Genomic DNA, 24,215 nt, shown 5'->3' with positions numbered 1-24,215 from the left:
AGCCATAAGAAGAAAACAAATCCTACCATTTGCAAGAACATGGATCAAGCTGGAGGGTATTATGCTCAGTAAAATAAGCCAGGAGGAGAAAGACAAGTATCGAATGATTTCACTCATATGTGGAGTATAAGAACAAAGAAAAAAACTGAAGGAACGAAACAGCAGCAGACTCACAGAACCCAAGAATGGACTAACAGTTACCAAAGGGAAAGGGACTGGGGAGGATGGGTGGGAAGGGAGGGATAAGGGGGAAAAGGGGCATTATGATTAGCATGTATAATGTTGGGGGGGGCATGCAGAGGGCTGTGCAACACAGAGAAGACAAGTAGTGATTCTATAGCATCTTACTACGCTGATGGACAGTGACTGTAATGGGGTTTGTGGGGGGGACTTGGTGATGGGGGGAGTCTAGTAACCATAATGTTGCTCATGGAATTGTCGATTAATTATTTTAAAAAATTAGAGAAAGGAAAAAAAAAAGTGAGAGAACAAATGAATAAATGAAAACCCTACCAGGCTATGAGAGGCAGGATGGTGATATCTACTAAGGACAGAGACTTTAGCATTAATCCTACCCTACCACCCCCTCTTGCAAATATTTGGTTAGTTCACTTTTCCCATATTGGAGCATGGCTGTTTATCTCCCTCCACTGGAAGGTCAGTGATTTCAAAGATGAACAACATTGTCACAGCCTTCCCTGTCCTTGGCAAGATGGACTTGAAAATGAATTCTGACCCCGGAATGAACTAGGTCCATGCACTGTGCTAAGAACTTTAGGGACGTGATGTCATGTACTTATCATAAGAACTCTGAGACAGGTAATACCATCATCTCTATTCTACAGATGAAGTAACCGAGGCAAGAAGAGGGCTAGCAAACATCCAAGGCCACTAGCTAGTATGGTACAAAGCCTAGAACCCAACCAGCATTGTCTGGCCCCACAGTCCCAGCACTTTCCTGGGCCTGGGTGAGGTGCAGGTTCCCAGGCGGCAGGCCCTGGGACCCTGCATTGCCAGCAAGCTCCGGAGTAAGGTCCATGTTGCTCATGCAGGGAGCACACTTTGATAGCAAGTCTATAAAGGAGAAAAGCTGAAAGAGGACTTCTATAGGGCGGGGAGAGTATTCCAGTCTGTGGGGCAACCCTTGCAAAGGCTGGGAGAAGGGAACATACTCATTAAATTCGGAGATCAGAAAGTAGCTCAGCCTGGCTGGAGCCAGACAGGAGGAAGGATGTGAGGGGAGGAGAAGCCTCAAGCTCCAGAGCAGGCAGAGTGGCATTTAAGGTGTTATAATGGGAAGAATGAAAGGGTTTTTAAGAGGGAGCATGACATGGTAGAACCTGTGTTTTGAGGAGGCACTCTGACAGAGAGGCAGAGAGACGGAGGCCCTGCCAGCAGGGAGCTGCTGTGACCACCCACTAGAGGCTGAGTCGCAGGCCTGAACCCAGCGGGGCAAAGGCAGGGGAGGGAGGGGCTGGATGCAGCAGAATCACAGGGGCAGAACCACTTTCTTTGCAACAAAGCTACAGTCCTCTTTCCAGGTGCTAAAACTTTCTCAGCCACTCCATGCACTAGAGCAACAAAGCAGAGATTACAAAAGCTGATGGCAGACATATACTTTGGTGCGCACAATGCCAGTGAAGTCTGAAACAGAACTACTCTTAGAAATGGGGCCCACCAACCACTTCTTCCAATGCAGCCACACAGTCTCCGTGGTGAGCCAGCCTTTCCCTCTCTTTGCGGTTGAAGCACCTGAGTCCAGGAGTGGCAGCAACTTGGTCAAGCTTCCACAGCTGGGCCCAGAACGGGAGGAATCCTATGGCTAGAACAGTGCTGTGCTTTTTAGAGCACTTCTCTCAACAGAGAAAATTACCTTCAGCTGTAACTTGACATCAGCCCACACTTGCAACTATTAAACAAGCAAAAACATTCCACTGCTTAAACTGGAAGCTCATTTTCTGAAAGGGGGTGGAGAGACCCTGAAATGGAGCCATCTATTCTAGACAGTTAAACCTGAAATAAAATTAGAAAATGTGTCACATGGAAAAATTGCAGTAAGAAATGGTTTCCTTTTTACCCCCTTTTTCTTACTGTGGGAGAGTGAGGAATTTGGCATTTTAACTAGACAGGGGGAAGAGAGCAGCTATAGTCTCCACTGTGTACCACGTACACACAGCTGCTGGGCATGGCTTTGTAACCTGACTTGGGGTATGGGATGCAGTGGAGGGTTTGCTCAGCAACGAGATAAACAGGGCTGAGAACTGCTGGGTTGAACCATTTCCCCCAATGGCTGCCAAGTTTGGCCAAACTGAACTCAGGTATCCTAGAATGTTCATGCTAACAGTGCTTTTAGGGTTTATCTGGCCCAACCCCTTCTCTTCACAGATGGGGAAACTGAGATGCAAAAAGAGACAGAGGTTTTCCCAAGACAAAAGAAGAGCAGGGAAATGCCAAACTCGAGCCATAGAGCAAGTCTCCACCATGCCTCCCCTTCCTCCCCATTGTCATATTTGTGCTCAAATACTGGGCACCTCTGTGGCTGGTGATGACGTGAATGCAGCAGGCTTCCACTGAGTTACTCATTTAACAAGCATTGCCTGAGTATCTGCCAGGGTCCAGGCTCGGCTAGGAGCTGGGGCTGCTGGGGAGGATGACCCCAGGCCAGACTCTCAGGCTGTGGGGTGGTCTCCCTACCTTCCAGCTATGCTGGGGGTGGATGGTATAAAATCAGGCTGTGAGGAGGGATATAATGGGAGACAAGACCAGACCAGCACATTGGTGGGATATTAGAGGGTCTTAAATCCCATGCCAAGGAGTGCTATGATGATTTTCTATGACTCCTGTAAATCATTACCACAAATTTAGTGACTTACATCAACACAAATTTATTATCTTACAGTTCTATAGGTTAGAAGTCCAACACAAGTCTTACTCAGAAAAAAAAGTAAGGTGTCAACAGATTGTCCTCCTTTCTGGAAACTTTAAAAGAAAATCCATTTTCTTACCTTTTCCAGCTTCTAGAGTCTGCCTGCATTCCTTAGCTTATGGCCCCTTCCCAACACCACTAAAGAAGGCTGGACAAGTTCTCCTCTCTGTCACAGAGCTCTCTGACTTCCTCCTCTTTTAAGGACGCATGTGATTACACTGGGCCCACCTGGGTAATCAGGATCTTTGCCCTCTTTTAAGGACAGCTGATTTCTCTTTTCCATGTAACCTAACATATTCACAAGTTCTGGGGGTTAGGATGTGGACACCCCTGGAGCCCATTACTCTGCCTACCACAAGAGGTTAGCATGGGAAGATGACAAAGGGTTCTGAGCAGGGGTGACATAATCAGAGTTGGTTTTACAGTATGGCTCAAACTTTACTGTGCTTGTGAATCACCAGGGATCATCCTGTTAAAATGTAGGTTCTGATGTAATTACTGGGTCTGCAGGTGGGACTGGAGGCTCTGCATTTCTACTAGTTCCCAGGTCAGGCTGATGCTGCTGGTCCAGGGACCACATCTGAGTAGCAAGGAGCTAGAAGACTACTGTGGCTGCAATGCGGATGGGTTGAGGGGTGGAGAAAATGGAGGTCAGGAGACAGATCTGTGTGCTGAAATTAGAGACAGAACTAGCCAGAACTAAGACTGTGTGGCTGGAAGTGGGGAAGAAGCTAGCTGACCCAACTTCAGATGGAGTTCTACACGTGACATTTTTGAGACTGCAGGAATTTAGATTCAGTTTGTCACCAGCTTTTGGACTCTTTGCACTTCTGATCTATAGGATGGAATGGTTATAACTTTCCAGCACCCAAAAAACATACCTATATTTTTCTTTCATGCCATGTATTCTGTCCCCCACATATTTGCTCTATACAGTCCCTGCTCCCACCACATCTCTGGTCCTCCATCATCCATCACAGTAGAGGCTGTGGGTGCAGCAAAGCCTTAAAATAGGCATGCACTAGACCCAACAATTTGTTTAGTAATTTGTGCTAGAAAATAATCACAGAAAAGGTCAAATACAGAGCTACAAGAATAGGGGTGTTGCAATAATGTTTATAATAGTGAACAACTAGAAACACGGAAAGAGTCTAAAGGCATAAAAGGGGACTAGTTTAATTATGGAACATACATACAGTGAAATACTATTTCAATTACGAAAGATGTTAGGGAACAATATTTAATGTCCCAGAGGAAGTGTCTAGATAATTGTTAAGGAAAAAAATGCCAAGTAACAAAACACAACATACGGAATGATCTATTCATATTATAATATATGTGCATATTTAAGCATGGAAAATAAACTTGAGAGATATTCCATTAAATGTTAGTAGGGTTTATCTCTGAGTCACAAGATGATGTGTGACATTTTTAAACTCCCTTTTTCCCCCTAGATTTTTTTAATGAATATTATTTTTATTATCAAAAAAATTAAATATTCTTGAAAAAATAAATCTATTTTAAAGTCTGCTTACCAACCCCCGCCTCCCCCATCTTCTGGTAGAAAGGGATGCTCCTACTTCGGTAGTGCTGAGGCTCGCTTGCACCCGTATTAGGGCACTCAGAACAAGCGCCCGAGCATTCAGGTCAGCTGCTGGACACTCTACTACTGGACTGTGAGTCCGTCCGGGATGGCCACTGGGTCCAGTGCAGCTCTCCAGTCACCCTGCCACCCACCCCAGAGGGCCTCAGAGAGAGCAGGCAGCCAGGAAATCTGGGAGGAAGACAGAAGTCTATATAGTTGCCAGAACACAGAACAGGGCAGTTTTTTGAAGACTTCAGCAGACGTTCACTTTGTGGGGAGGCTAGTTGAAGAAGGTGGTGAAGGGGGCTCTCAAGTGGGGACCCATCTGAGTCCCTCAGTGATGGAAGGGTGACTTCTGGAGAGGCATGAGGCAGGGCTGCTCCCTGCAAGCCAGACTCTAGCCATGCCACTGACCCAGGGAGGGGTTCCCTGCACACCCCAGGTCAGGGTCCTGCTCATTTGAGAGACACCAGGGCCTTCGTAATGGTTTTCTGCCCTGCCTGGTCCTTCACATCATCCACGGCATATGCAGCCAGTGCAAAGCGAATTGAACTGGATTAGGTTGTGTTGTGTTGTGTTGAGATGAGTTCTGAGAGGGTGAAGGGGGGCATTGTATTCATTAGGTGATGCCAGCCTCCTGTCTCCCCCCATTAGATCTTGCCCAGGAAGAGGTCTGGACCTTCTCCCAGATTCTGTTCTAACCCTAGGCCTTTTTCTCTGGAGTTGGGGTCAAGCAGAGGAAGGTGGTCTGACAGCAAGCCTGGCTCCTCTCAATACCCCTGATTCATCTCGGCTCCCTGGGCTCTGTGTCAGCAGCTCAGGCCCCAGGATCTGCTGCTAGGATTGTGAAGCCTTATTTGCTCATCCATTTACCTCGCTGCACATTAATGTTTTCAATTGACTCTTAGTGTAAGACTGCCTCCCTTTTTATAACCCTCACTTGCGCACCACCACTACACACCATATCATGAGACATGCCACATACACATCACATCAACCATATCATGAGGGAATTATGTGATATGTCAATCTATACTAAAGGAATTCATGGTTTAATAAAGGAAGCAGGTGACTTCCCTTACCAGGTTTTAAAATATATCACCAAGCAACAATTATCATGGTCATGTGGAATTAAAAAAAACACATGTATACAAGAAAGTGACCAAAATATAGAGATTCAAGAAAAAATTCTATCATTAAAGAAAAGAATTTTATATGATAATCAGAAGCAACATAATGATGGGAAAATGGCTCATATTTTAATTGGTATTTTGGGGAATCCTGGGTACCACTTAGGAAAAAACCTGACTTCAGATCCACTCTGTGAATGTAATCTACCTAATCTGTGGTCCGTTTTAAATGGATCAAGCTGCAGACATTCGAATATAAGCTCATATATTTAGTGAAGCAGAGAAAAGTTAAATGTAAAACTTTTGACAAAACTATTAGGAATAAAAAGAGTGAAGATAAACTAGAAAATAGTTTATACAATTAGATGAAATGAAAAAAGGTAAAGAGCAAAGTAGCTTTAGTGTAAATTCCAGCCTAACTAGTTACTAAAGGAAAGAAAACTAAAAGCCCCATAATGTACCCTGTTTACTGAGCCACAGTCACCCCATAGCTGACAGAGTCATGGAAGAATAGGGATGACTTACACACAGCAAAGGACATGGGAAAATGGTACATCCTGTCTAGTCCACAGGTGGACCTACCCATTCATTCCCTCTTTAATTTATTGACAGAGTCTGCTGAGTGCCCACCCTGTGCCAGACCTTGCATAGGTTCTGGGATTCAGAGTTGGGAAAGGCCCAGTCCCTTTCTCTTGGAGCTTCCCTTGTGGTAGGGGAGGCAGATGAGTAGTCAGTGGTCACCATCCAGTCTGAGAAGCCCTGTGAATGAGAGACGGGTGATGTAACTATTAGCCCAGAGACACCCAAATGCCTGGTAGAGCAGGAAGACTTCCCAGAGAGGATCCTGAAAGGCTGAATGGGGTTTCCAGGTGGACAAGGGGAAAGGAATTCTCAAAGAGAGCCTGGCCTGTGCAAGGACAGAGAGGTGGGACATTGAATATCTCATTCCAAAACCTGCCAGTGATTCAGGATGAGACCAGGTCAAAAGGGGCTCAGTATGAGTGGAGACCAGCAGGCAAGCAGAGGCCTGCCCACAAAAGGCCCACTGGGGTGAGGAGCATGTCTCCATCTTAGGCATTATGAGAACCCACTGAGAGCAATTAAACTAGGAAGTGGCATGATAAAATTTATATATATGAAAGATCCATCTAAATACATAACAACTAACCAACTAGTTCTGTCCTTTGAAGGGCAAGTCTGTTGGGGGTAATCTAGTCAAAGGAAATAATCTAAAAGAAAACAAAGGCTGCTTTTCTGAAGACATTCTCAGCAGCACTGTTTATAATAATGACAAAATAGCCAAAGCCCAAGTGACCAACTCTGGACAAAGGAGGCACGACCCGTGTCCTCCAGATGCTCCTCTGGGAAGGAGAGATGAAGAAATATATTGGCAGTATGGTGGGAGCAGGGGGTAGTGGCTGGTGCCCAGAGAGGCCACTGAAAGGCGGTGGGGCTTAGCAATGAGAGAGCTCAGCTGGAGAGACCCAGGAAGGCACCCTGGAAGAAATGCCATTTAAGTTGGTAGGTAGGATTAGGCCTTCAAGAGAACAGGAGGGTGAGAAAGTGTACTCTAGACAGGGAGATTAGTTCACAACTTGTGCAAAGTGGCAGAGACTGCAAAAACCCCAACTATACGTGGGGAGCTGTGAGTGGCTCAGTGTGCCAGGGGTTTTCAGCCTTTACTCTGCTGCAAAACACACACAAGTGAGACATGATGCTACCACAGGCTTTCCCAACTTCAGGCAAACCAAAACATTTAGCCAGTAATTAAAACACCATAGTCATTTATATTCATCACAGCTTCTAATGGTATGTGACAATATTAGCTCATTACAGGCCAAAGCATAAATAAGGCAGGAGGACAACATGGGAGATTCGGATACAACTCTTATCAACTCTTCTCTCACTCAGGAAAGTATATCAGACTGCCATGAGCAAGAGCAAGATGATTACAGGGGAAACCTGAACCTTCTTTGATTATCAGAATACAGAATTTCCCCACAGCAGATATACAAATGGCCAATAAGCCCATGAAAAGATGTTCAACACCACTGATCATTAGGGAGATTCCAATCAAAACCACAATGAGGTATCATTTCATACCCCCTGAGACGGAGAATAACAAGTGTTGGCAAAGATCTGGAAAAATCAGAACCCTTGTATACTTCTAGTAGAAGTGTGAAATGGCACAGTCACTGAGGAAAATAGTTGGGGAGTTTCAAAAAAACTGAAGCGTGAATTATCATATGACCCAGCAATCCGACTGCTAGGTACATATCTAAAATAACTGAGAAGAAATACTCAAATCCTTATACACAAATGTTCGTAACCGCGCTATTTGTAATAGCCAAAAGGAGGAAACAACCTAAATGCCCCCATTAATGGCAGAACAGATATAAATAAACCGTTTTCCTTATAATGTATATGTATATCCATACAATGCAATATTATTCAGCCTAAAAAGGAATGACGTACTGACACACACTAAAACATGAATGAACCTTGAAAACATGCTAAGTGAAAGAAGCCAGACATACAATGTCATATGTTATATGATTCCCTTGGCAGGAAATGTCCAGAATAGGCAAGTCCGCAGAGGCAGAAAATGGTTTGGTGGGTGCCAGGGGTTGGAGTGGTGGGAGTGGGGAGGGTGGGGAGTGACTGCTTGGCGGAAACAGGGTTTGCCCTGGCGTGATGAAATGTTTGGAACCAGGAAGAGAAGACAGCAGCACACCGCTGTGAATGCACTCAGGGTCACTAGGTTGTATGCATGAAAATGGCTAGTTTCTGTTAGGTGAATTTCACCTTGATAAAAAAAGGTAAATTAGAATATTCAAATGCCCAATAAGTATATGAAAAGATACTGAACTTAAAATTAAGAAAATATAAATTCAGACTACAGTAACATACCCATTAAAAAGATGGAAATTCAGCCCAAGTGACAAGACCAAGTGCTGGTGAGGATGCAAAACTATGGGGACTCTCCTGCCAGGTAGGCAGCCATGACCTCAGTACAGCCTTAGTGGAAGATGTGCTGGCATTGTCTGCACATGGGTGGATGTGCATACACTGTCTCCCAGCCCTCCATGTCTAGTTCTAAAACCCCCAGAAATGTGAGCACATGTGCACCAAGAGACATGCACAAGAACATGCAGAGCCACACTACTGCATCAGCCAAAAATGGAAACAAATGGTGTTGGTGACATATGAATAAATAATATATGGTCTATTAACAGTGGACTATTATACTGCAATGAAGATGAATTAACTACAGCCACATGCAATAGCATAAATGAATCTCAAAACTTAATATACAGTGAAAGAAGCTACCCAGCAAAGAAGACATTCTTCATGTATGAAGTTCAAAATCAAGTAAAATGGAACTTTAGAATTTGGAGATACATGCTTAGGTATTAAAGTTATTTTTAAAAGTATAAGGACGTGATCACCATGGAAGCCAAGGTGATGGTTACCTCTGAGAGGAGGCAGGGAATAATCACAGCCAAGGCATCAGAGTTTCTGGGGCCATCCTACTTCTCCACCTGGGCTATGTGGATATTTGCTCTGGATAAATCATTGGACTGTACTTTTTGTGTGTGTGCACTTTTCTGAGTGGATGTTATGCTTCACAAAAAAACAGTTTGAAGGTAAGTAAATTTGTACATATCAGCATTTTATTATCTTACGGCTCCACTGCCTCTGCCCCCACAACAACCTTCTTCTCTCCTAAAACAGCAGGTCTTACAATGACACCGTGACTTTACTAACTCAACCATGACCCATTAGGGGCACAAGGATATATGTGGGGGGTCAAAGATCCCACTGACAAGGGTCTCTTGAAATAGGTTGGGCTGGGGAATCCTCAGGAGCTGAGAAGCCTTGGAACTTTGGACCTCGGTTTCCTCATGTGAAGCCCAGGGATAATAACAATTCCAGTCCACACTTTCTGGAGCAATTGTGATGACTGAATGAATGAAATATGAGTGTGTTCACACCACTGTGTGACCACATGATGTGGTTTATAAGGCTTAGCCTTATTAGACTGTATGCAAAATCTGGTTTGCAAGGGGATATTTCCTGCGTCTAAGAAGATTCTCTTCACAGTCCCAGAGGGATGCTGAATGCCCATGAGTTGCAACTGGTCCTCTCCCAGCCCTTTTCAACTGCTGAGGGTTTCCTGTCACTCCCTTTTTACATTATAGATGGGAACAGGACTTCCTCTGTGTTAGAAACAACAGTCCTGACTGCACATTAAGGGTTCCAGCCTATAAATGCAGGAGGAGAAAGAAACACAGAAGTTTCTTTCCCTGGAGCCCTCTTCCTTTTGGAGGTGAAGATTGCAGCGAAGTTCACAAAAGGCCACGGACCCTGAAGCTGCCCGCGCCGCTGAGCTGGCAGCAGCCTATATCACATGCAAAATTGCAATGTTCCGACATGGCCATGGTGCTGAGAAGCCAAAACTGTGCTCCAGCTGCCCTTTGATTTGCAGAAGTGCCAGGCTGAACATTCTGGCAGGAAAAACTGTCATTGCCTTTGGGTCTTGCTCCCAAGGAGACAATGGTCTGGGCTGTCCCAGGCTTCCTCCAGCACACAAAGAGTTAACCAAGGCTGCCCATTCAATCCTGTTTCCTTCAGAGGGACAGATGTGTCCCTCCCTTTCCCCACACTCTTATTCTACTGAGGCTATGTACAAATCCACAAGTCAGAGACTACTGTTTGGAGAGGGTAGTTCTCCTGCAGAACTGCATGGGGAAAGGGCTGAGTAAGGAAGCACAGGGCTCGAGATCTGGGCTTAAGTCCTGCCTTTCTGAAGGGGCATTTCCTAAGCCTCTTTCATCCTCAATGTCCTCTTCTGTAAAAATGTCTGCATTGTTTCTAACACAGCTATTGCAAGGTTTAACTGGTACTTTCTATCACTTATTTTGTACCTAGTATGTGCAAAGGGATGGAAAGCATATTATTTCAAATATCTCTATTAATTTCCACAGCATCCCTAGGAGGAAAGGTGGCTTAATTATTCCCCTTTTTCAGATGAGGAAACTGAGGCACAGAGAAGTGAAATTCATTGCCCAAGGCACCTAACTCAGCCACAAGCCAAGCCCCTGCAGCCTCAACACAGTTTAAGCAAAATCTATTTTAACTCAGACCCCACTAGTCCTCCAACTCCTCTGGGTCCTGGTGGGAAAAGTGAGGCCCAGGAAACAGAAGCCCAGATCACCTGGCTCCCAGCCCATACTCTTCCCATCACGCATGGCACCACTGCCCACGAGGGATTGTACGGCCTAGGTAACTCAGGGCTAAGTTAAGTATAGGGCAATTCAGTCCCGTTATTTCTTGCAAGGCAAAGGCGCCAGGTGTCTGCTGGTAGTCATGCTTCCGCACCTGTGTGCTGAGAGGGCGCCAGACCTGCCCGTACCATGGTCGGCACGCACGCTGGCTGAGCGCGGGCTAATTGACCCGTCGGGGCTTGGCGCTGTCACTGTGCTTCCAAAGTCCCTCTCTGCCCAGAAATGGAGGGGCAATGCCTAGCCGCGACACCTCAGGTACCCAGACAGCGCCCCACCGCCCCGGCTGCGCTCCTCGAGCCCTCTTGCACTAACCAGAGAGCTGCGGCAGCGCCGTTGGTGCGCACTGAGCGGCCAGGACTCCCTTTTATGTCCAGGAATGAGGCACGCACCGCTGCTGCGCCTGCCGCCAAAATCAATTTCCCCAGGGCGCCGAAGACAGCCGGTGCCACCCTCAGGCCGGTCGCCTACCTGTCGCTGCTCGGGGCCGGGTGACAGCGGGGAGAAGCGCTGAGACTGAAATCAGCAACAGCAGGCGCCAGGTCTGCCCGCTCCTCCTGCAAGAAGTGGCCAAGGGAGAGAAGGTGAGGCGGCGCGGGGCGCAGAGGGGACCTGGGCGCGGGGACACGCGTCCTACCTCGGCGCCATCTCGCCGGTCAGCCGAGCCCCCGAAGGCACCGAGCCGCCGAGCTCCGCGGAGGGCGCAGGGGCGCTGCGCGCTGGCCGCCGCTCGCCCTTCCTGCAGCGAACAAAGGCGGCGCTGGGCAGTGGCAGCGGCGGACAGGATCCGGCTCCCGGCCCGCGCCCTGAGTCACCGCGCTCTGAAACCCGACCCCGCCGCGCCCTGCGCTCCCCGCCGCGCCGCGCCCACCTCGGGCAGCGGCGCGGCACTCGCGCCTGGGGATCCCCGCCGCGCCGACCGCCTCCCCACGCCCCTTTCCCCTTCTACGGACGCGCGCTCCCCGCCGCCGCTCCACCCGGGCGGACTTACGCAGCCCGCGAGAGAAGCACGCCCGCGCCCGCCAGCGTGAGCGGGACGCGGCTCCCTCCAGCCCTCTTGTCGGTCCCTGTCCCGCAGGCAGAGTGCCCTCCTTTCACGCGCCAGTGGAATTCTCTCAACAGCCCAGGGAGGCTGCAACCGCTGTGATTTCCCTAAATATCGGACGGAGAAACTGAGTCTCAGGGAGATGGAGCGAATGCCCCCAAAGTCACACGGCTGGGACTGAGCGGCTGACTGCTGTGCCCCGCCCTGCACGCCTGACACGCGAACCCACTTGGATGCCCAGGAGCAGCCTCCTTTGAGGGGTATAAGGGACAGATAGAAATAAATGCAGCAAAGATCATCCTAATAGTTTTTAAGTATCTACAATTTCAAGGTTTTCCTCCCTATACTTTGCCTGCCCCACCTCTGCCCCGGACCCCCACCAGTATGTAAGCTCCAAGGGGACAAGAGTTAGTATTTGTTTTGTTCTCTGCCTAAAATAGTAGTGAGAGATGTTAATAAACACTGAACGAATGAAGCAATGCCGTCTTAGGTGAGGCACCACTCCAGGCACTGTGGTCCTATGGGAGAGAGGACCCATCTCAGCCTCCCAGATCCATGGTGGGGGCTGGGGGTTAAGTACCCCACCCCCACAGAGCTAAGCTCAGGGCCGGGCACTGCCTAAGCCCTCATTTGGTAGCTCTTTATTTTGATAATTACCACCAGGCAAAGTAGTGTAAGTCCCTTAGGCAAGGGGCAGCACCCCTGAAACCAGCTGAGACCTGGACAGGTCTGTAGCCAGGCAAACTTCAGAGGCCTCTCTTCCTGATGAACCTGTCTTCCCGATACAGCCACAGTGGACTGTAGTTCTTGTCTTCATTTCATTTCCCGCAGGTGAGTCACCGTCTGCCGAGTGAAGAGGTAATTTCAGTTAGCCCCACGGAGATGGGATGGGGATGGACCTGGTAACTGACATTGATGGAGTGTTGACTGTGTCCCAGGCCCTGTGCTAAATGCTTTACCGGTTTCCCACCTCTATCTGGAAGTAGAGCATTCCTAAGAGAGCTTTCATAAGCTGGGATGGCATAAACAATTACCATTAATTTATAAGGAAAACTTTTGGAGTGTTCTCAGACCCCAAAAAATAACCTCTCTTAGGCTTTTCTGCTACTCTAGGACACATCTTGCTAACGGATGCACAAGGTATATCGAGATAAAGCACAGATGCCTACAGACACAGTTCAAAGTTATGGCTGCTTGATGCTGAGTGTAGTTCTCAGAAAAGAACTTCGTGGAGCCACTGCCACTGCTTGGGCTGCACGATGACCCTGTAACCATGTTGGAGAACAAAAGCTGACCGGTATTTTCCCTTTTGCCTTTTTCATAGAAGTGAAAATCCTCTTCGGATTTCTTTCACTTACTGAAAACATGTACTAATGTAGGTCTTTCATAAAAGTGAAATGGCATAATTTGAACATTCGAAAAGGAGGGGATACCTTACCTGTGTTACGTCATTGAGTACACATTAGCCCTGGAAGGATGGCACTGCACTGATCCTCATTTCACCGACAAGGAAGCTGGGGTTTAAAACATGCCCTAGCATTGCATAACAGGGGCTGACACCCATGCTCTTTGCCACTCAATCATACCACCTGTCTGTGAACAAGAGGATTAGACCTCCTTCCCACCATCAAAAGCAGAGCAGCACTAGAGGCACAGAGCACTCAGGCGTGAAAGGGTTGATGCCAGCACGGACAGTGAGGGTGCCACAGGGAGCTCTGCTGGAGGTCGGGAGCCAGGTTGCAGCCCAGTTCTGGCCTTGGCTGTAGAGTGAAGCTGAGCAAATCCTGCCCTTATCTGATTTTTATTTCTTCATCTATATAATGGATGCAATGATCCTGATGTGGGTGGATGACTGTGAGTCTCTTGAGAAAACTTGCGTGCCCCAGTGCTCTCCCCTGTAAAGTGTTGCACAGATGTGAGAGTCGTGTCTGGGATTAATGCAGTCTTCAGAAAAGGAAGAAATCCACATGGCCTGGAGAAGGCAAGTGAAGCTTCAAGATGGGAGTGAAGTTATCCCAGGCTCTGGGGTCTGCAGAGTCTGGGCAAACAGGAGGGAGGAGAAGGCAATACTCAGAGGGATGCACACCCAAGCAGTAAATGGGTAAGAACTCTTTGGGCTGGAGAGGGGACCCCTATGAAACCTGATCTCCCTCCTGTCCCCATTTTATTGATGGTAAAGTGAGGTCCAGAGAAGACATACAATTTACCAAGTCAACTATCCAGTATGTGACAGATTCATAAGTCCCAAAGCCAAGAACACACAAGAGAAGGAAAGAATGGGCAAGTTCTTCAAATGCTGCTGAGCTCACATGGAGTCAGGGGATCCTTAAAGGAGGTGAAGTTCCTGTCATTGGAAAGACCTCTTAACAAGCAAGAGGTCACAGAGAAGGTAGGAATTATGAACCTGGGCTCTGGGGTCATGGTCTAAGTGAAACCTGGCTCAGTTACTTATGGACTATGTGAAATGTGGGTAAATATGCAAAATGAGGATGACAGAGGTTCCTTCCTTTCTAGGTTGTTGGGAGGATGCAAGGTGTTACTGGGGTATAAAGCACTTATCAGTGTCTGATGCAAGACAATGCTCATCAGATGTCAGCCTCTGTTAATGGTGGTGGCAATATTGTGGCAAGAGGAGTGACTGGCAAGAGAGCGGCAAGACCCCAGACCCAGCCTTCAAGGGTTTGAGGCTCCAGCAGCCAAAGCAGCTCTGGAGCTAGGATGGTCCTAGGCGGAACTAATACACAAAGCCAAGTATTTTCTAACAAAGTTGTCTGCTCTGCACTTTTTTCTTCATCTGTTTATACTCTCAGTGACTATGAATTCTCTCCCATTTGCAGCCATTCTGTGCTGAACATACCTTTTTTATTATGAATTACTAACCATAGGGAATTTGTTTTCTTAGTTTTACATTTCTCTATTGTTTATAAAGTACCATATCAACTAAGAATATAACTTTCTTGTAACTGTATTTCTGTATTGCTTAGAAAGAGCCACATTAACTACGATTATATAATAGTTCTATGGTTTGACAGTTATATCCAGAGGTTGAGAACTGCTGCTATGGACTCAGTTTGGTCTACAGATATGTTTTGTTACAAGCTCCAAATTAAATTATTCAGCAGTATTAATAATTGATAAGATTTTACATTAAAATCTAGATTTCTGGCTTCTTTTTACACTTTTGGAAAACCTGACAACATGGGGCCTGCATTCCCTGTGCCAACAACTGAGTGGTGACATTGAAAAGGGCTGCTGTCTTCAGTTAAGTCAATGTTCTCCAGTTTGCCATAGTTTCCACCACTCCCTATTGTTCCCCAACATCAAAGTTAAGAAATCTGCCATTATATGCAATGTAACCCTATCTTTCCTTATTTAAAAAAAGCAAAATAGATTGAGTAATCATGTCTCTGTTAAAAATGGGTTAAAAAAATATATATAGCTACATATTTAATATATAAATAAGATATATCTACCTTGAAAAAATGAAAAGATGCCATTTTGAAACAAACTTGGTCCCCCTAAGTTATATATGTTACCTGAGGGCTGAAGGCCTAGTTGCATTTTGATTGGTGGGCATAACTGTGGTCCAATATATCAATCCAGGTTACATACAGATGGTCCCGGACTGACAATAGTTCAGCTTATGATTTTTCAACTTTATGATAGTGCAAAAGTGATATGCATACAATAGAAACTGTATTTCTAATTTTTAATGTTGATCTCCTCCCAGGCTAGGAACAGGCAGTAGGATATACTCTCTTGGTGCTCAAGCAATCAACGAGGGTAAACAACCAAGAAACTCACAACTATTCTGTACCCATAGCACCATTCTGTGTTTCACTTTCAATACAGTATTCCATAAATTACATGGATATCCAACACTTATAAAATAGACTTTGTGTTAGATGATTTTGTCCAATGCTAGGCTAATGTAAGTGTTCTGAGTATGTTTAAAATAGGCTAGGCTAAGCTGTGATGTTCAGTAGGTTAGGTATATTAAATGCATTTTTTACTTGACAATATTTCCATCTTATGATGGGTTTATCAGAATGTAACCCCACTGTTAGTAGAGGAAAAGTTGTATGCATAAGGCACCAGATTCCCTTACTCTGGTAGAAATCCTATGTGCACTGTTCATAGTTTCTTGGTTTGCTGTGTCTGATAGTATCCAATTCAGTGGAATCCAAAGATGAAAGCCCCCAAAGTACATTTCTCCCCTAAAAATAATTGGAAATAGATGCATGTTAGTATTGTTAATTTTGTACCTACTTCACCAGGGAAGCCAGGCCATGTTCAAAGACACTAGGGCTCTCATTTTGGAGTTGACCTGGAAGTGGGAACTGTGAACTCAAGCTGATGGAGAACAGAGAACAGGGAGGGTGGCAGGTCTGGGAGCTGAAGGGGATCCAAATGGTTCCAACTGCTCATGTGGGAGGAATGGGGGCAGGATGCCAAGCAAGGCATTTTGCCTCCTGCCAGACTGTGTTTTGAGGGTTTAAGTGATTTCCTTCCATTTAATGCAAGGTTGTAGAAATAGCCAAGAGGAAGCTTCAGGTCACCAAAGCTGGTCTAAATTGTTTACAATGAGATCAGAACATGGGGATCCTAGGACTCAGCCAGCAAATGCCTTTTCCTCCCTACTTCTCCCAGATGTGCTGTCCTGAGAAAGTTGTGTATAGGCGTCTCAGAAGAAGGTCTCAGCAGACCGAATCATCAACCATCTAATGCCTCTCATTGACTCTTCCTCCTTCTCTGCCTCATTTCCCCTCATTCCTGGGATTCCACTCCTTAACAAGGGAGCACAGAAATTGGCCTCAGGCTCTGCTTTCTGAAACTCAGGTTAAGACAGAGAAGCAAGAGCTTATAAGCACCATCAAGATAGCAGCTGGAAGTTCTGTATGGTGAAGTAGCTAGTGAAACATTTCCGGTGTGGGTATGGCCCCAGGACATCTGAAATCATAAACCCAATGTACGGTTTGGAGCTGTTTGCATTCCAGCAGTGGAAATCCCTCCTGCCAGTCCCCTTCCCCCAGCAACAACAGAAGCCTTTGATTAAGTTTACCAAACACACAAATGTTTTGTGAAAATGGGGTTTTATGAGTATCAACTGAGAGATGAATTCCGTATCTTGGTCAACAGAACAGAACAAAGGCTATGCACATGGGATGTTCTGATGAGCTGTAATCAGAACTTAGCACAAATGAGAGCTCAGCATCAGAGGTAAGTGTGAGAACTTCAGCTTCTGAGAATTTGCTTAGATATTGAGAATGACTTCAGGTTTCCAAAAGTGACAGAATGGGGGCAGGCAAAAGTCATTTCCAATAGGCAGAGAGGAGTCCATCCAACATCTGACATACAAGCAGCACAGAGCATCCAAAATCAGACTGTATAGGTTTGAATTCATGGGCTATCCAATACTGGCTGTGTGGCCTCAGGAAAGTGACTTAACTTCTCCATGCCTCAAGGGTCACGAACTGAGAAAACAGTTATAATAACACAGTGACTGAGTGCATCAAATTAAATGACTCAGGCATGTAGCACTCACTAAGCATTTTTCTATTTTATTATTTAGTGATTTTGTCTAATATAAATAAAAGGCCCAGATTTGTAGTCACAGAGTATCAGATCTAGAAGACTGCTCAGAGATTGTCCAGCCAGCCTCCACTCATGCCCAGTGAAAGGCAGGGGCTTGCCCGGGGCCACAGTTAATCCAGGGCAAAGCCAGAGCCAAATAGTCCTGCACCTGCCCAGTGCTCTTTTCTCTGCCTTTTGGGGCTCCTGCCCAGTTCCCCCATACATTCATAATTAAGACCATTACAAATCAGAATAATAATCAGAAATGCTTCATTCTTATGTCATGTTCTGAAGTCTCTGCACAATTTGCTAAATGCTAAATGCTAAGGTTTTAATTCTGCCAATCAGCATTAGTCAGCCACAGTCCAGACCAGTATTTTTGAACCTGTGGCGCACATGCATCAGAATCCTTTTGTGGAGAGAATGCTAAAAGTGCTGATTCTGAGTCTCTACCGAATGCCTGCCAAATCAGAATGTCTGCAGGCAGAACCTGGGACCTGGCGCTTGAGAAGCTCCTCTGGTCCCTCATAAGTATACTGAGGTCTCATTGCTGTTGGCATCAAGTGTCACATCTTTATTTCTCATGGCACTTGATTCCTGAATTCTGTCGTGCATTAGGACATTTTGCATTAGAACACTTTCCCATTCAAATATAACTCCCCATAGTGATGCATTTGCAGTCTCTAGTTAGACTGCCAAGAGCTCTCTTGGATGGATTTTCCCACTCACCACACCCTTGAAAGAGCAAGAGATCATGTGTTTTATTGAGTTAAGGCCTTTAGGATCCAAGAATTTGGAGAGAAAGCAGCCCAAAGCTAAAAGGGACCTTGCACCTGATCCCAAGCCCAGTCCAATCAGTCTCTGATTTAAAGAAATGGGACAACTGGAGAATTCCCTGGATACTATTTGGCTAGAGAAGGAGGCCTATCAAAGAGGATGTGGGCAAACCCCACACCTGGGGGCTGCCTGCCTTCCACCCTACCTCAACCCCCTTACCAATACACCAGCTAACAGCTGTCACTTCCCCAAAAAGAATGGTGTGGTGAATATGGAGGCACTAGGGTCAACAGCTGTTTTTGTCTCAAGATGGATGAGAGATGATAAATGTATTCTTTTATCGTCCAGAGAGAACAGGACACGAAATCTGTCCAAAGTGATAGGAGCTTTATCACTGATTAAGGACTGATATCCCCAAATGGCAGGGCCACACGTTGCTTTCGAGTGGGGCCAGCAGTACAACTTACAAAAAACACAGCCTCTCTCTCTTTATCCTTATATGCCATGCTGCCTACCACCTCTGCTGGGCTTGACTTGTTTTAGATCAGCAACAGGTTGCAGTTTCCTCCGTCCTTGACCCTATAGGTTCAAGGGTTTGGTCAGTGGCACTCCTAGGAGGTGTTTAGAATTTGGCACAATGAATGGGGAGCTACTGGCACTTGGCAGGCAGGGACCAAGGATGCTAAATTCTGCAGTGCAAGAAGCAGGCTACACAATAAAGAAGTAATATCCCAGCACAAATGCCAATTGTGCCCCACTGAGAAATGCTAGCAGATTGTGGCTTTCAAATTGTTTTTGACCAAGGCCCTTGGTCTCCCAAGTCCACAAACACACACTTTTGGGACAAGAGTTTCATGTAGCCATACTTGCCCTTACTATACATAATGAACGCAGATGTTTCTCTATTCTGTTCTGTTCCATTGGATTAAAAAAAATTTTTTAAGGCTGATCAAAATCCATTAAATACATTTCATGATGTACAAATGGGTCATGACCCATATATTAAGTGTGATCATTTCAAAACCCTTAGTCAGCACCATTGGGTGGAAACAGAATGAATCTCACTGGAGGAATCATTTCTTTGTTCTCACCCATGCTACTTGACTTAAAATCTCAGGGCTAAAGTGAAAGCCCCAATGACCTGGATGAGCTAAACTAGTCTTGCTCTGTTTCCCCAAACCAGATGCCCAAGAGAGACAAGCAATTATCTATTTGCTAAGGCATGTGGCTCTTGCAGGGTCCTGCTCGGAGGCCGACCTTCCATGTGTTTTGCATTTCCCCACAGCGGGAAGGGATGGATCAACCCATTCAAAGTCTCTTGCATCACAGTGGACAGTGGAAGCAGCCAGAGTAGGAGTGGGGTGGGGGTGGGCTGAGGACCCTGAATTAGGCCAAAAGTCATTAAGAATATATTTCTCATCCTCTCTGAACCACAGCCTGGAGCCTATGTCAGATGGGCAACCTGGTTCTCCAAACCAGTTCCAAAGGTCCCAATTCTAATATGGCCGAAGTGCAAGAACAGATGCCAGCCAGGAGGTGGAGGGCAGGGCCAGGGCCCGTGACACTGCTTGATGGGCTGACTGGCCACTTTTGACCACCTCCTGATCACTGGTCACTCACAAACTAAATAATCCAATTCCCTCTTCTGACTGCTTCCTTTCTTCTTTTTACCACACCCATACCAACCATCATATCAACATATTACTTTAAATGGTTGGAAAGACTACTTTAAGAAAATGTAGCCCTCCCCCTGCCTGTCTGTGCCCCCCACCTCCCATGGACAGTCCCTCCCTATCTTGGCTTATACTTTTTCTGCTCTCCGGATTTGTGACTCAGTGTTTTCTCACGTAGAGCCCTTGAGCAAGCACCACACTCTCCACAGGAGCCCCATGCCACCAAGGGACCAGATGGCTCCTCAAACCCTCCCCCCACCACTCCAGGCCTTGGGGAGCCCTGCCCTACCAGGCTCCCATTCTTAATGACATGTGAGACTTCATATGTTTCCCCACCGAAAAGCTGACAAAATAAAACATCAGCTTGTGCCGGCCTGAGCAGGTCTGTGTTCTTACAATCTAAACAAGATTATGACAACACACACATGTGGCAGCCTTCTGCTTCCCCACCACTTATCTCACGGGGTCATCACAGCCACCCGGAGGTGGCAGGGCTCATCTTATCCCCATTTCACAGATGGGAGAACCAGAACTCAGAGGGGCTGAGCGGCTACCAAGGTCAGCAGGCTAATGAAGGGCAGAGCTGCACCTTGAACTTGGGTGTCCTAACTTCATATTCCACTTCACTCCACCACCTCAGAAAGGTGCCAGGCTCTATTCACAAGTCTGGCCACCCACCTGCTATCCAGGTAACACAGGAAAAGGCAGCTGAGGGTGTTTCACCCTCACATGAATAGTGACAAGGCACTCCTGCGGGAGAGGCAGATTTCTAATGACAAGGTGAGTCCAGGGCAATCCCAACAGAGGTGTTTTGCTACCTCAATATTTGTGCTTCACACATAATACTGACCAAGAGGGACTATTGCTGATGTGGTATTAGGTCAGGTTCAGTCCTCAGAACCCCAGTTCCAAGCGGTGCCTGTGGTCTGTGAGGACAGGTTGGAGCTGACGTTAGTGTCTCCAGCCAGACAAGACGGTGCCTGAGAAGGCAGCAGCATGCTAGAAGCCACCAGCCACTTGGGTGCAGAGCCGTGAAACTAGAGGTAGGCAGAGACCTCCACAGGCACTTCTAGTCTGCGGCTGTTTTGTAACGGAGCAAGTAGCCTCTCCAGCTCAGAAATTCCTGAAAGTGCTCAGGGATTAGCCCAGGGAAATGGCTCATGGTTATACTGATCTTGTAAGTTATCAAGAAAAGGTTAAATTGTGCTCTGTGGGTTCTTTCTAGAAAGGCTCAAAAGTGTAAAACATCTCAGAAAAGACTCTCATCAAGAACAAATGAAATGAAAAGTAACCTAATTTTTTTAATTGAAAAGAGCAATCTTTAATGACTTAGAAAATTATCAGAGCAGCTCTTTGCCCAAATTTTTACATAACATGTGTTACAAGGAACTTTTTGAAGCCAAATTTCCTTTTATCTTTGTGGACCTCATGAAATGGAACACCTACCTTCTTCAAAAGATACTTTGAAGCCATAAAAATGTTCATACACTTTGACTGAATAATCCCCTTCTGGGAATCTCGCCTAAGAAAATACCCTGAAATATGGAAAAACCATATGCAGAAAAATATTCATCAAAGAGTTGCTTAGTGAGAAACTGGAAGCAGCCCAAATATTCAAAAAGAGGAGGGAGGATGGTAAAGTAAATTATAGTGTAAGCCTTGAAGAAATATTCTATAACCATTAAAAATGATGGGTATGAAGTTTATGACGGACATAGAAACTACTTAAGATAAAGTAGGGGGTAAAAAAAATCTGGAAAAATATTTGCATGCACATGATTTGTAAAAACAGGAAAGGAACATAAAAATATAGTTGCCACTATGTCAAAGTGGTAGGCATAAGGATTTTTACCTTGTTTTCAAATTTTTGTAATATAATTATATCTCTAATTTTTTAAAAAGTTCAATCCCTAAAAAAGAAAAGGCAATAGATGCTATTAGTGCTTCAAGTAGGAAGAAAACATTGTTGGCAGAAGTTGAGGGGGTAAGTTGAGAAACTGCTCTTCTTATTGCCCAATTAATTTACAGTGCTTTCACATTTTATGAAACAGACATAAAACATCTGCAAAAAGCATAATCAACAGGGAAATGCAAATTAAAACCACAATGAGATATCACCCACACCAGTTAGGATGGCCACTTTCCAAAAGACAAGAAACAATAAATGTTGGCAAGGATGCAGAGAAAAGGGAACCCTCCTACACTGTTGGTGGGAATGTAAATTGGCGTAGCCATTGTGGAAAGCAATATGGAGTTTCCTCACAAAATTAAAATAGAAATACCATTTGACCTAGTCATTCCACTCCTAGGAAATTACCCAAAGAAAACAAGACCCCTGACTCAAAAAGACATACGCACCCCTATGTTTATTGCTGCACTATTTACAATAGCCAAGATATGGAAGCAACCTAAATGTCCATCAATAGATGAATGGATTAAGGAAGATATGGTATATATACACAATGGAATATTATTCAGCCATAAGAAGAGAAGAAATCCTGCCATTTGCAACAACATGGATGGATCTAGAGGGTATTATGCTCAGTGAAAAAAGTGAGAGAAAGACAAATACCAAATGATTTCACTCATTTGTGGAGTATAAAAACAAAGCAAAACAGAAGGAACAAAAAAAGCAGTAGACTCATAAACACTGAGAAGGGACTAGTGGTTACCAAAGGGGGAGGGTTGGAGAGGGTGGGAGGGGAAGGCGAAGGGGATTAAGGGGCGCAATAATTCACAATCACAGTATGGGTAGGTCACTGGGATGGTAGAACAGCACAGAGAAGACAATTAATGACTCCATAACATCTTACTACATTGATAGACAGTGACCACAATGGAGGGGGTGAGGTCCTGATAATATGGGTGATTGTTGAACCACTGTTTTGTGTATGTGAAACCATCATAAGATTCAATATCAGTGATACTTTAATAAAAAAAAATTTGCAAAAAGCAAATAGAAACATACGGTTTGTTGAAGGTGCAAAAAATCCAAATTATATTACTGCAGAAATCATTTAGGGTTTAAAGATTCTCTTATTTCTGTGTTTTTACAGAAACGTGTTTTCAGGTTGCTATGGATCCACTTACAAGGGCCTTCTTGTCAAAGAGCATTGAAATGATGCTGAGTATCTATTTTTATTTCATCTGTAGCACTCAATAGATATGAAACAATCTAATTTTCTCCCTCTACCACTCAGGACACTTAGAATCATGAAAGAATGGGAAGGAACTTCAAGGTCATTCAGGTAGAAATTTCATTGGTGGGAGCTTGTAAGTCAGGGGAAAGGAAATCCCGGGGCAAAATACCTCTAAGCACCGAAATTAGTCAAAGGGAGAAATAAAGTTTAAAATCCGTTTATTGCTTACAAACTTCAGTCTGGGGCCTTCTCTCTTTCCTGCTGCAGCAGCAGCAAAACCGGCCCTCCCCTCACCTCTCAGGTAGATAAGCCCTCCTTGCGCAGGTAACTACCCATTGATATAGAGATGAACTTCTCTGCACCCCCGAGGAATGATGCAAATACACTAAAGCCATACTTCTTTCCACCTCTGAACACCTATTGATAGGCAGATGTACTAAAGCCAGGCGAGATATTCTGGAAATATTACAATTTTACCCATAGAGCTCATGTTGCAGTCATGTGGGTGGGGAGTTGGATGTTCGGGCTTCCAGACATGCTATGTAAGCTTGTCTGGAGTCAGTACTCTCCTAGAGACAAAATAAGGCCAATTTACAAAGGTGAATAAAAAAATTCACAGGTCCAAATCCAAATACCCAGGAAAATGCAAACTGAAAATGTAAGTCAGAGGGACATAGTTCTTACCACAATATAAAAAGGAGGGTGGGAGGACATAAAGGCAGCATTCCACTTATCTACTTTTGCAAAACAAACTTTAAAAATTTAGCAGCTTAAAACAAGTACCGTTTAATTGTATTTCATAGGATCAGGAATTTAGGCAGCTGAGACATGCTTTTGCTCTTGGTGGCATCTGAGGATACTCAGTGGTACTTACCTAGCAAATGAGTCTAGAGGATCCCAGGATTCCCCTTCATGCCTGAGGAGGCTGGCAGGCTGGACTCTGCCGGATCTGCTGACCACAGCTCTTCCACTGGGCCTCTCTAGCATGACAGTCTCCTTAGCACGGTCGGAGCTCTTATGTGGTAGCCGGCACCCTAGAGCAAGTGGTTGGAGAGACCTGGGCAAAAGCTGCAAAGCTTC

The 24,215-nt window shown here is 45.5% G+C and overlaps 1 protein-coding gene across 2 annotated transcripts in view; it reads right to left on the bottom strand.

The window, feature by feature from the left end:
• Nucleotides 1-12,051, bottom strand: part of COL15A1 (collagen type XV alpha 1 chain) — a 97,552-nt gene extending 85,501 nt beyond the window's left edge. Inside the window, exons 1-3 of one of the 2 annotated variants that reach the window (XM_036888411.2) lie at nucleotides 11,918-12,051; nucleotides 11,564-11,665; nucleotides 11,398-11,483 (exon numbers count right to left, since the gene is read on the bottom strand). In XM_036888411.2, the coding sequence (XP_036744306.2) occupies nucleotides 11,398-11,483; nucleotides 11,564-11,574 (97 nt within the window). In that variant the 5' untranslated portion in view covers nucleotides 11,575-11,665; nucleotides 11,918-12,051. Of the gene's footprint in view, nucleotides 1-11,397; nucleotides 11,484-11,563; nucleotides 11,834-11,917 lie in introns of those variants that run through there. The other variant, XM_036888412.2, reaches the window with a different exon arrangement.
• Between the last annotated feature and the right edge of the window lie 12,164 nt (nucleotides 12,052-24,215).

The sequence above is a fragment of the Manis pentadactyla genome, chromosome 3 (genome assembly GCF_030020395.1).
Source record: "Manis pentadactyla isolate mManPen7 chromosome 3, mManPen7.hap1, whole genome shotgun sequence".
Lineage (NCBI taxonomy): Eukaryota > Metazoa > Chordata > Mammalia > Pholidota > Manidae > Manis > Manis pentadactyla.
Note: the sequence above shows the minus strand (reverse complement) of the source record. Positions and strands in the feature narration are given on the sequence as shown.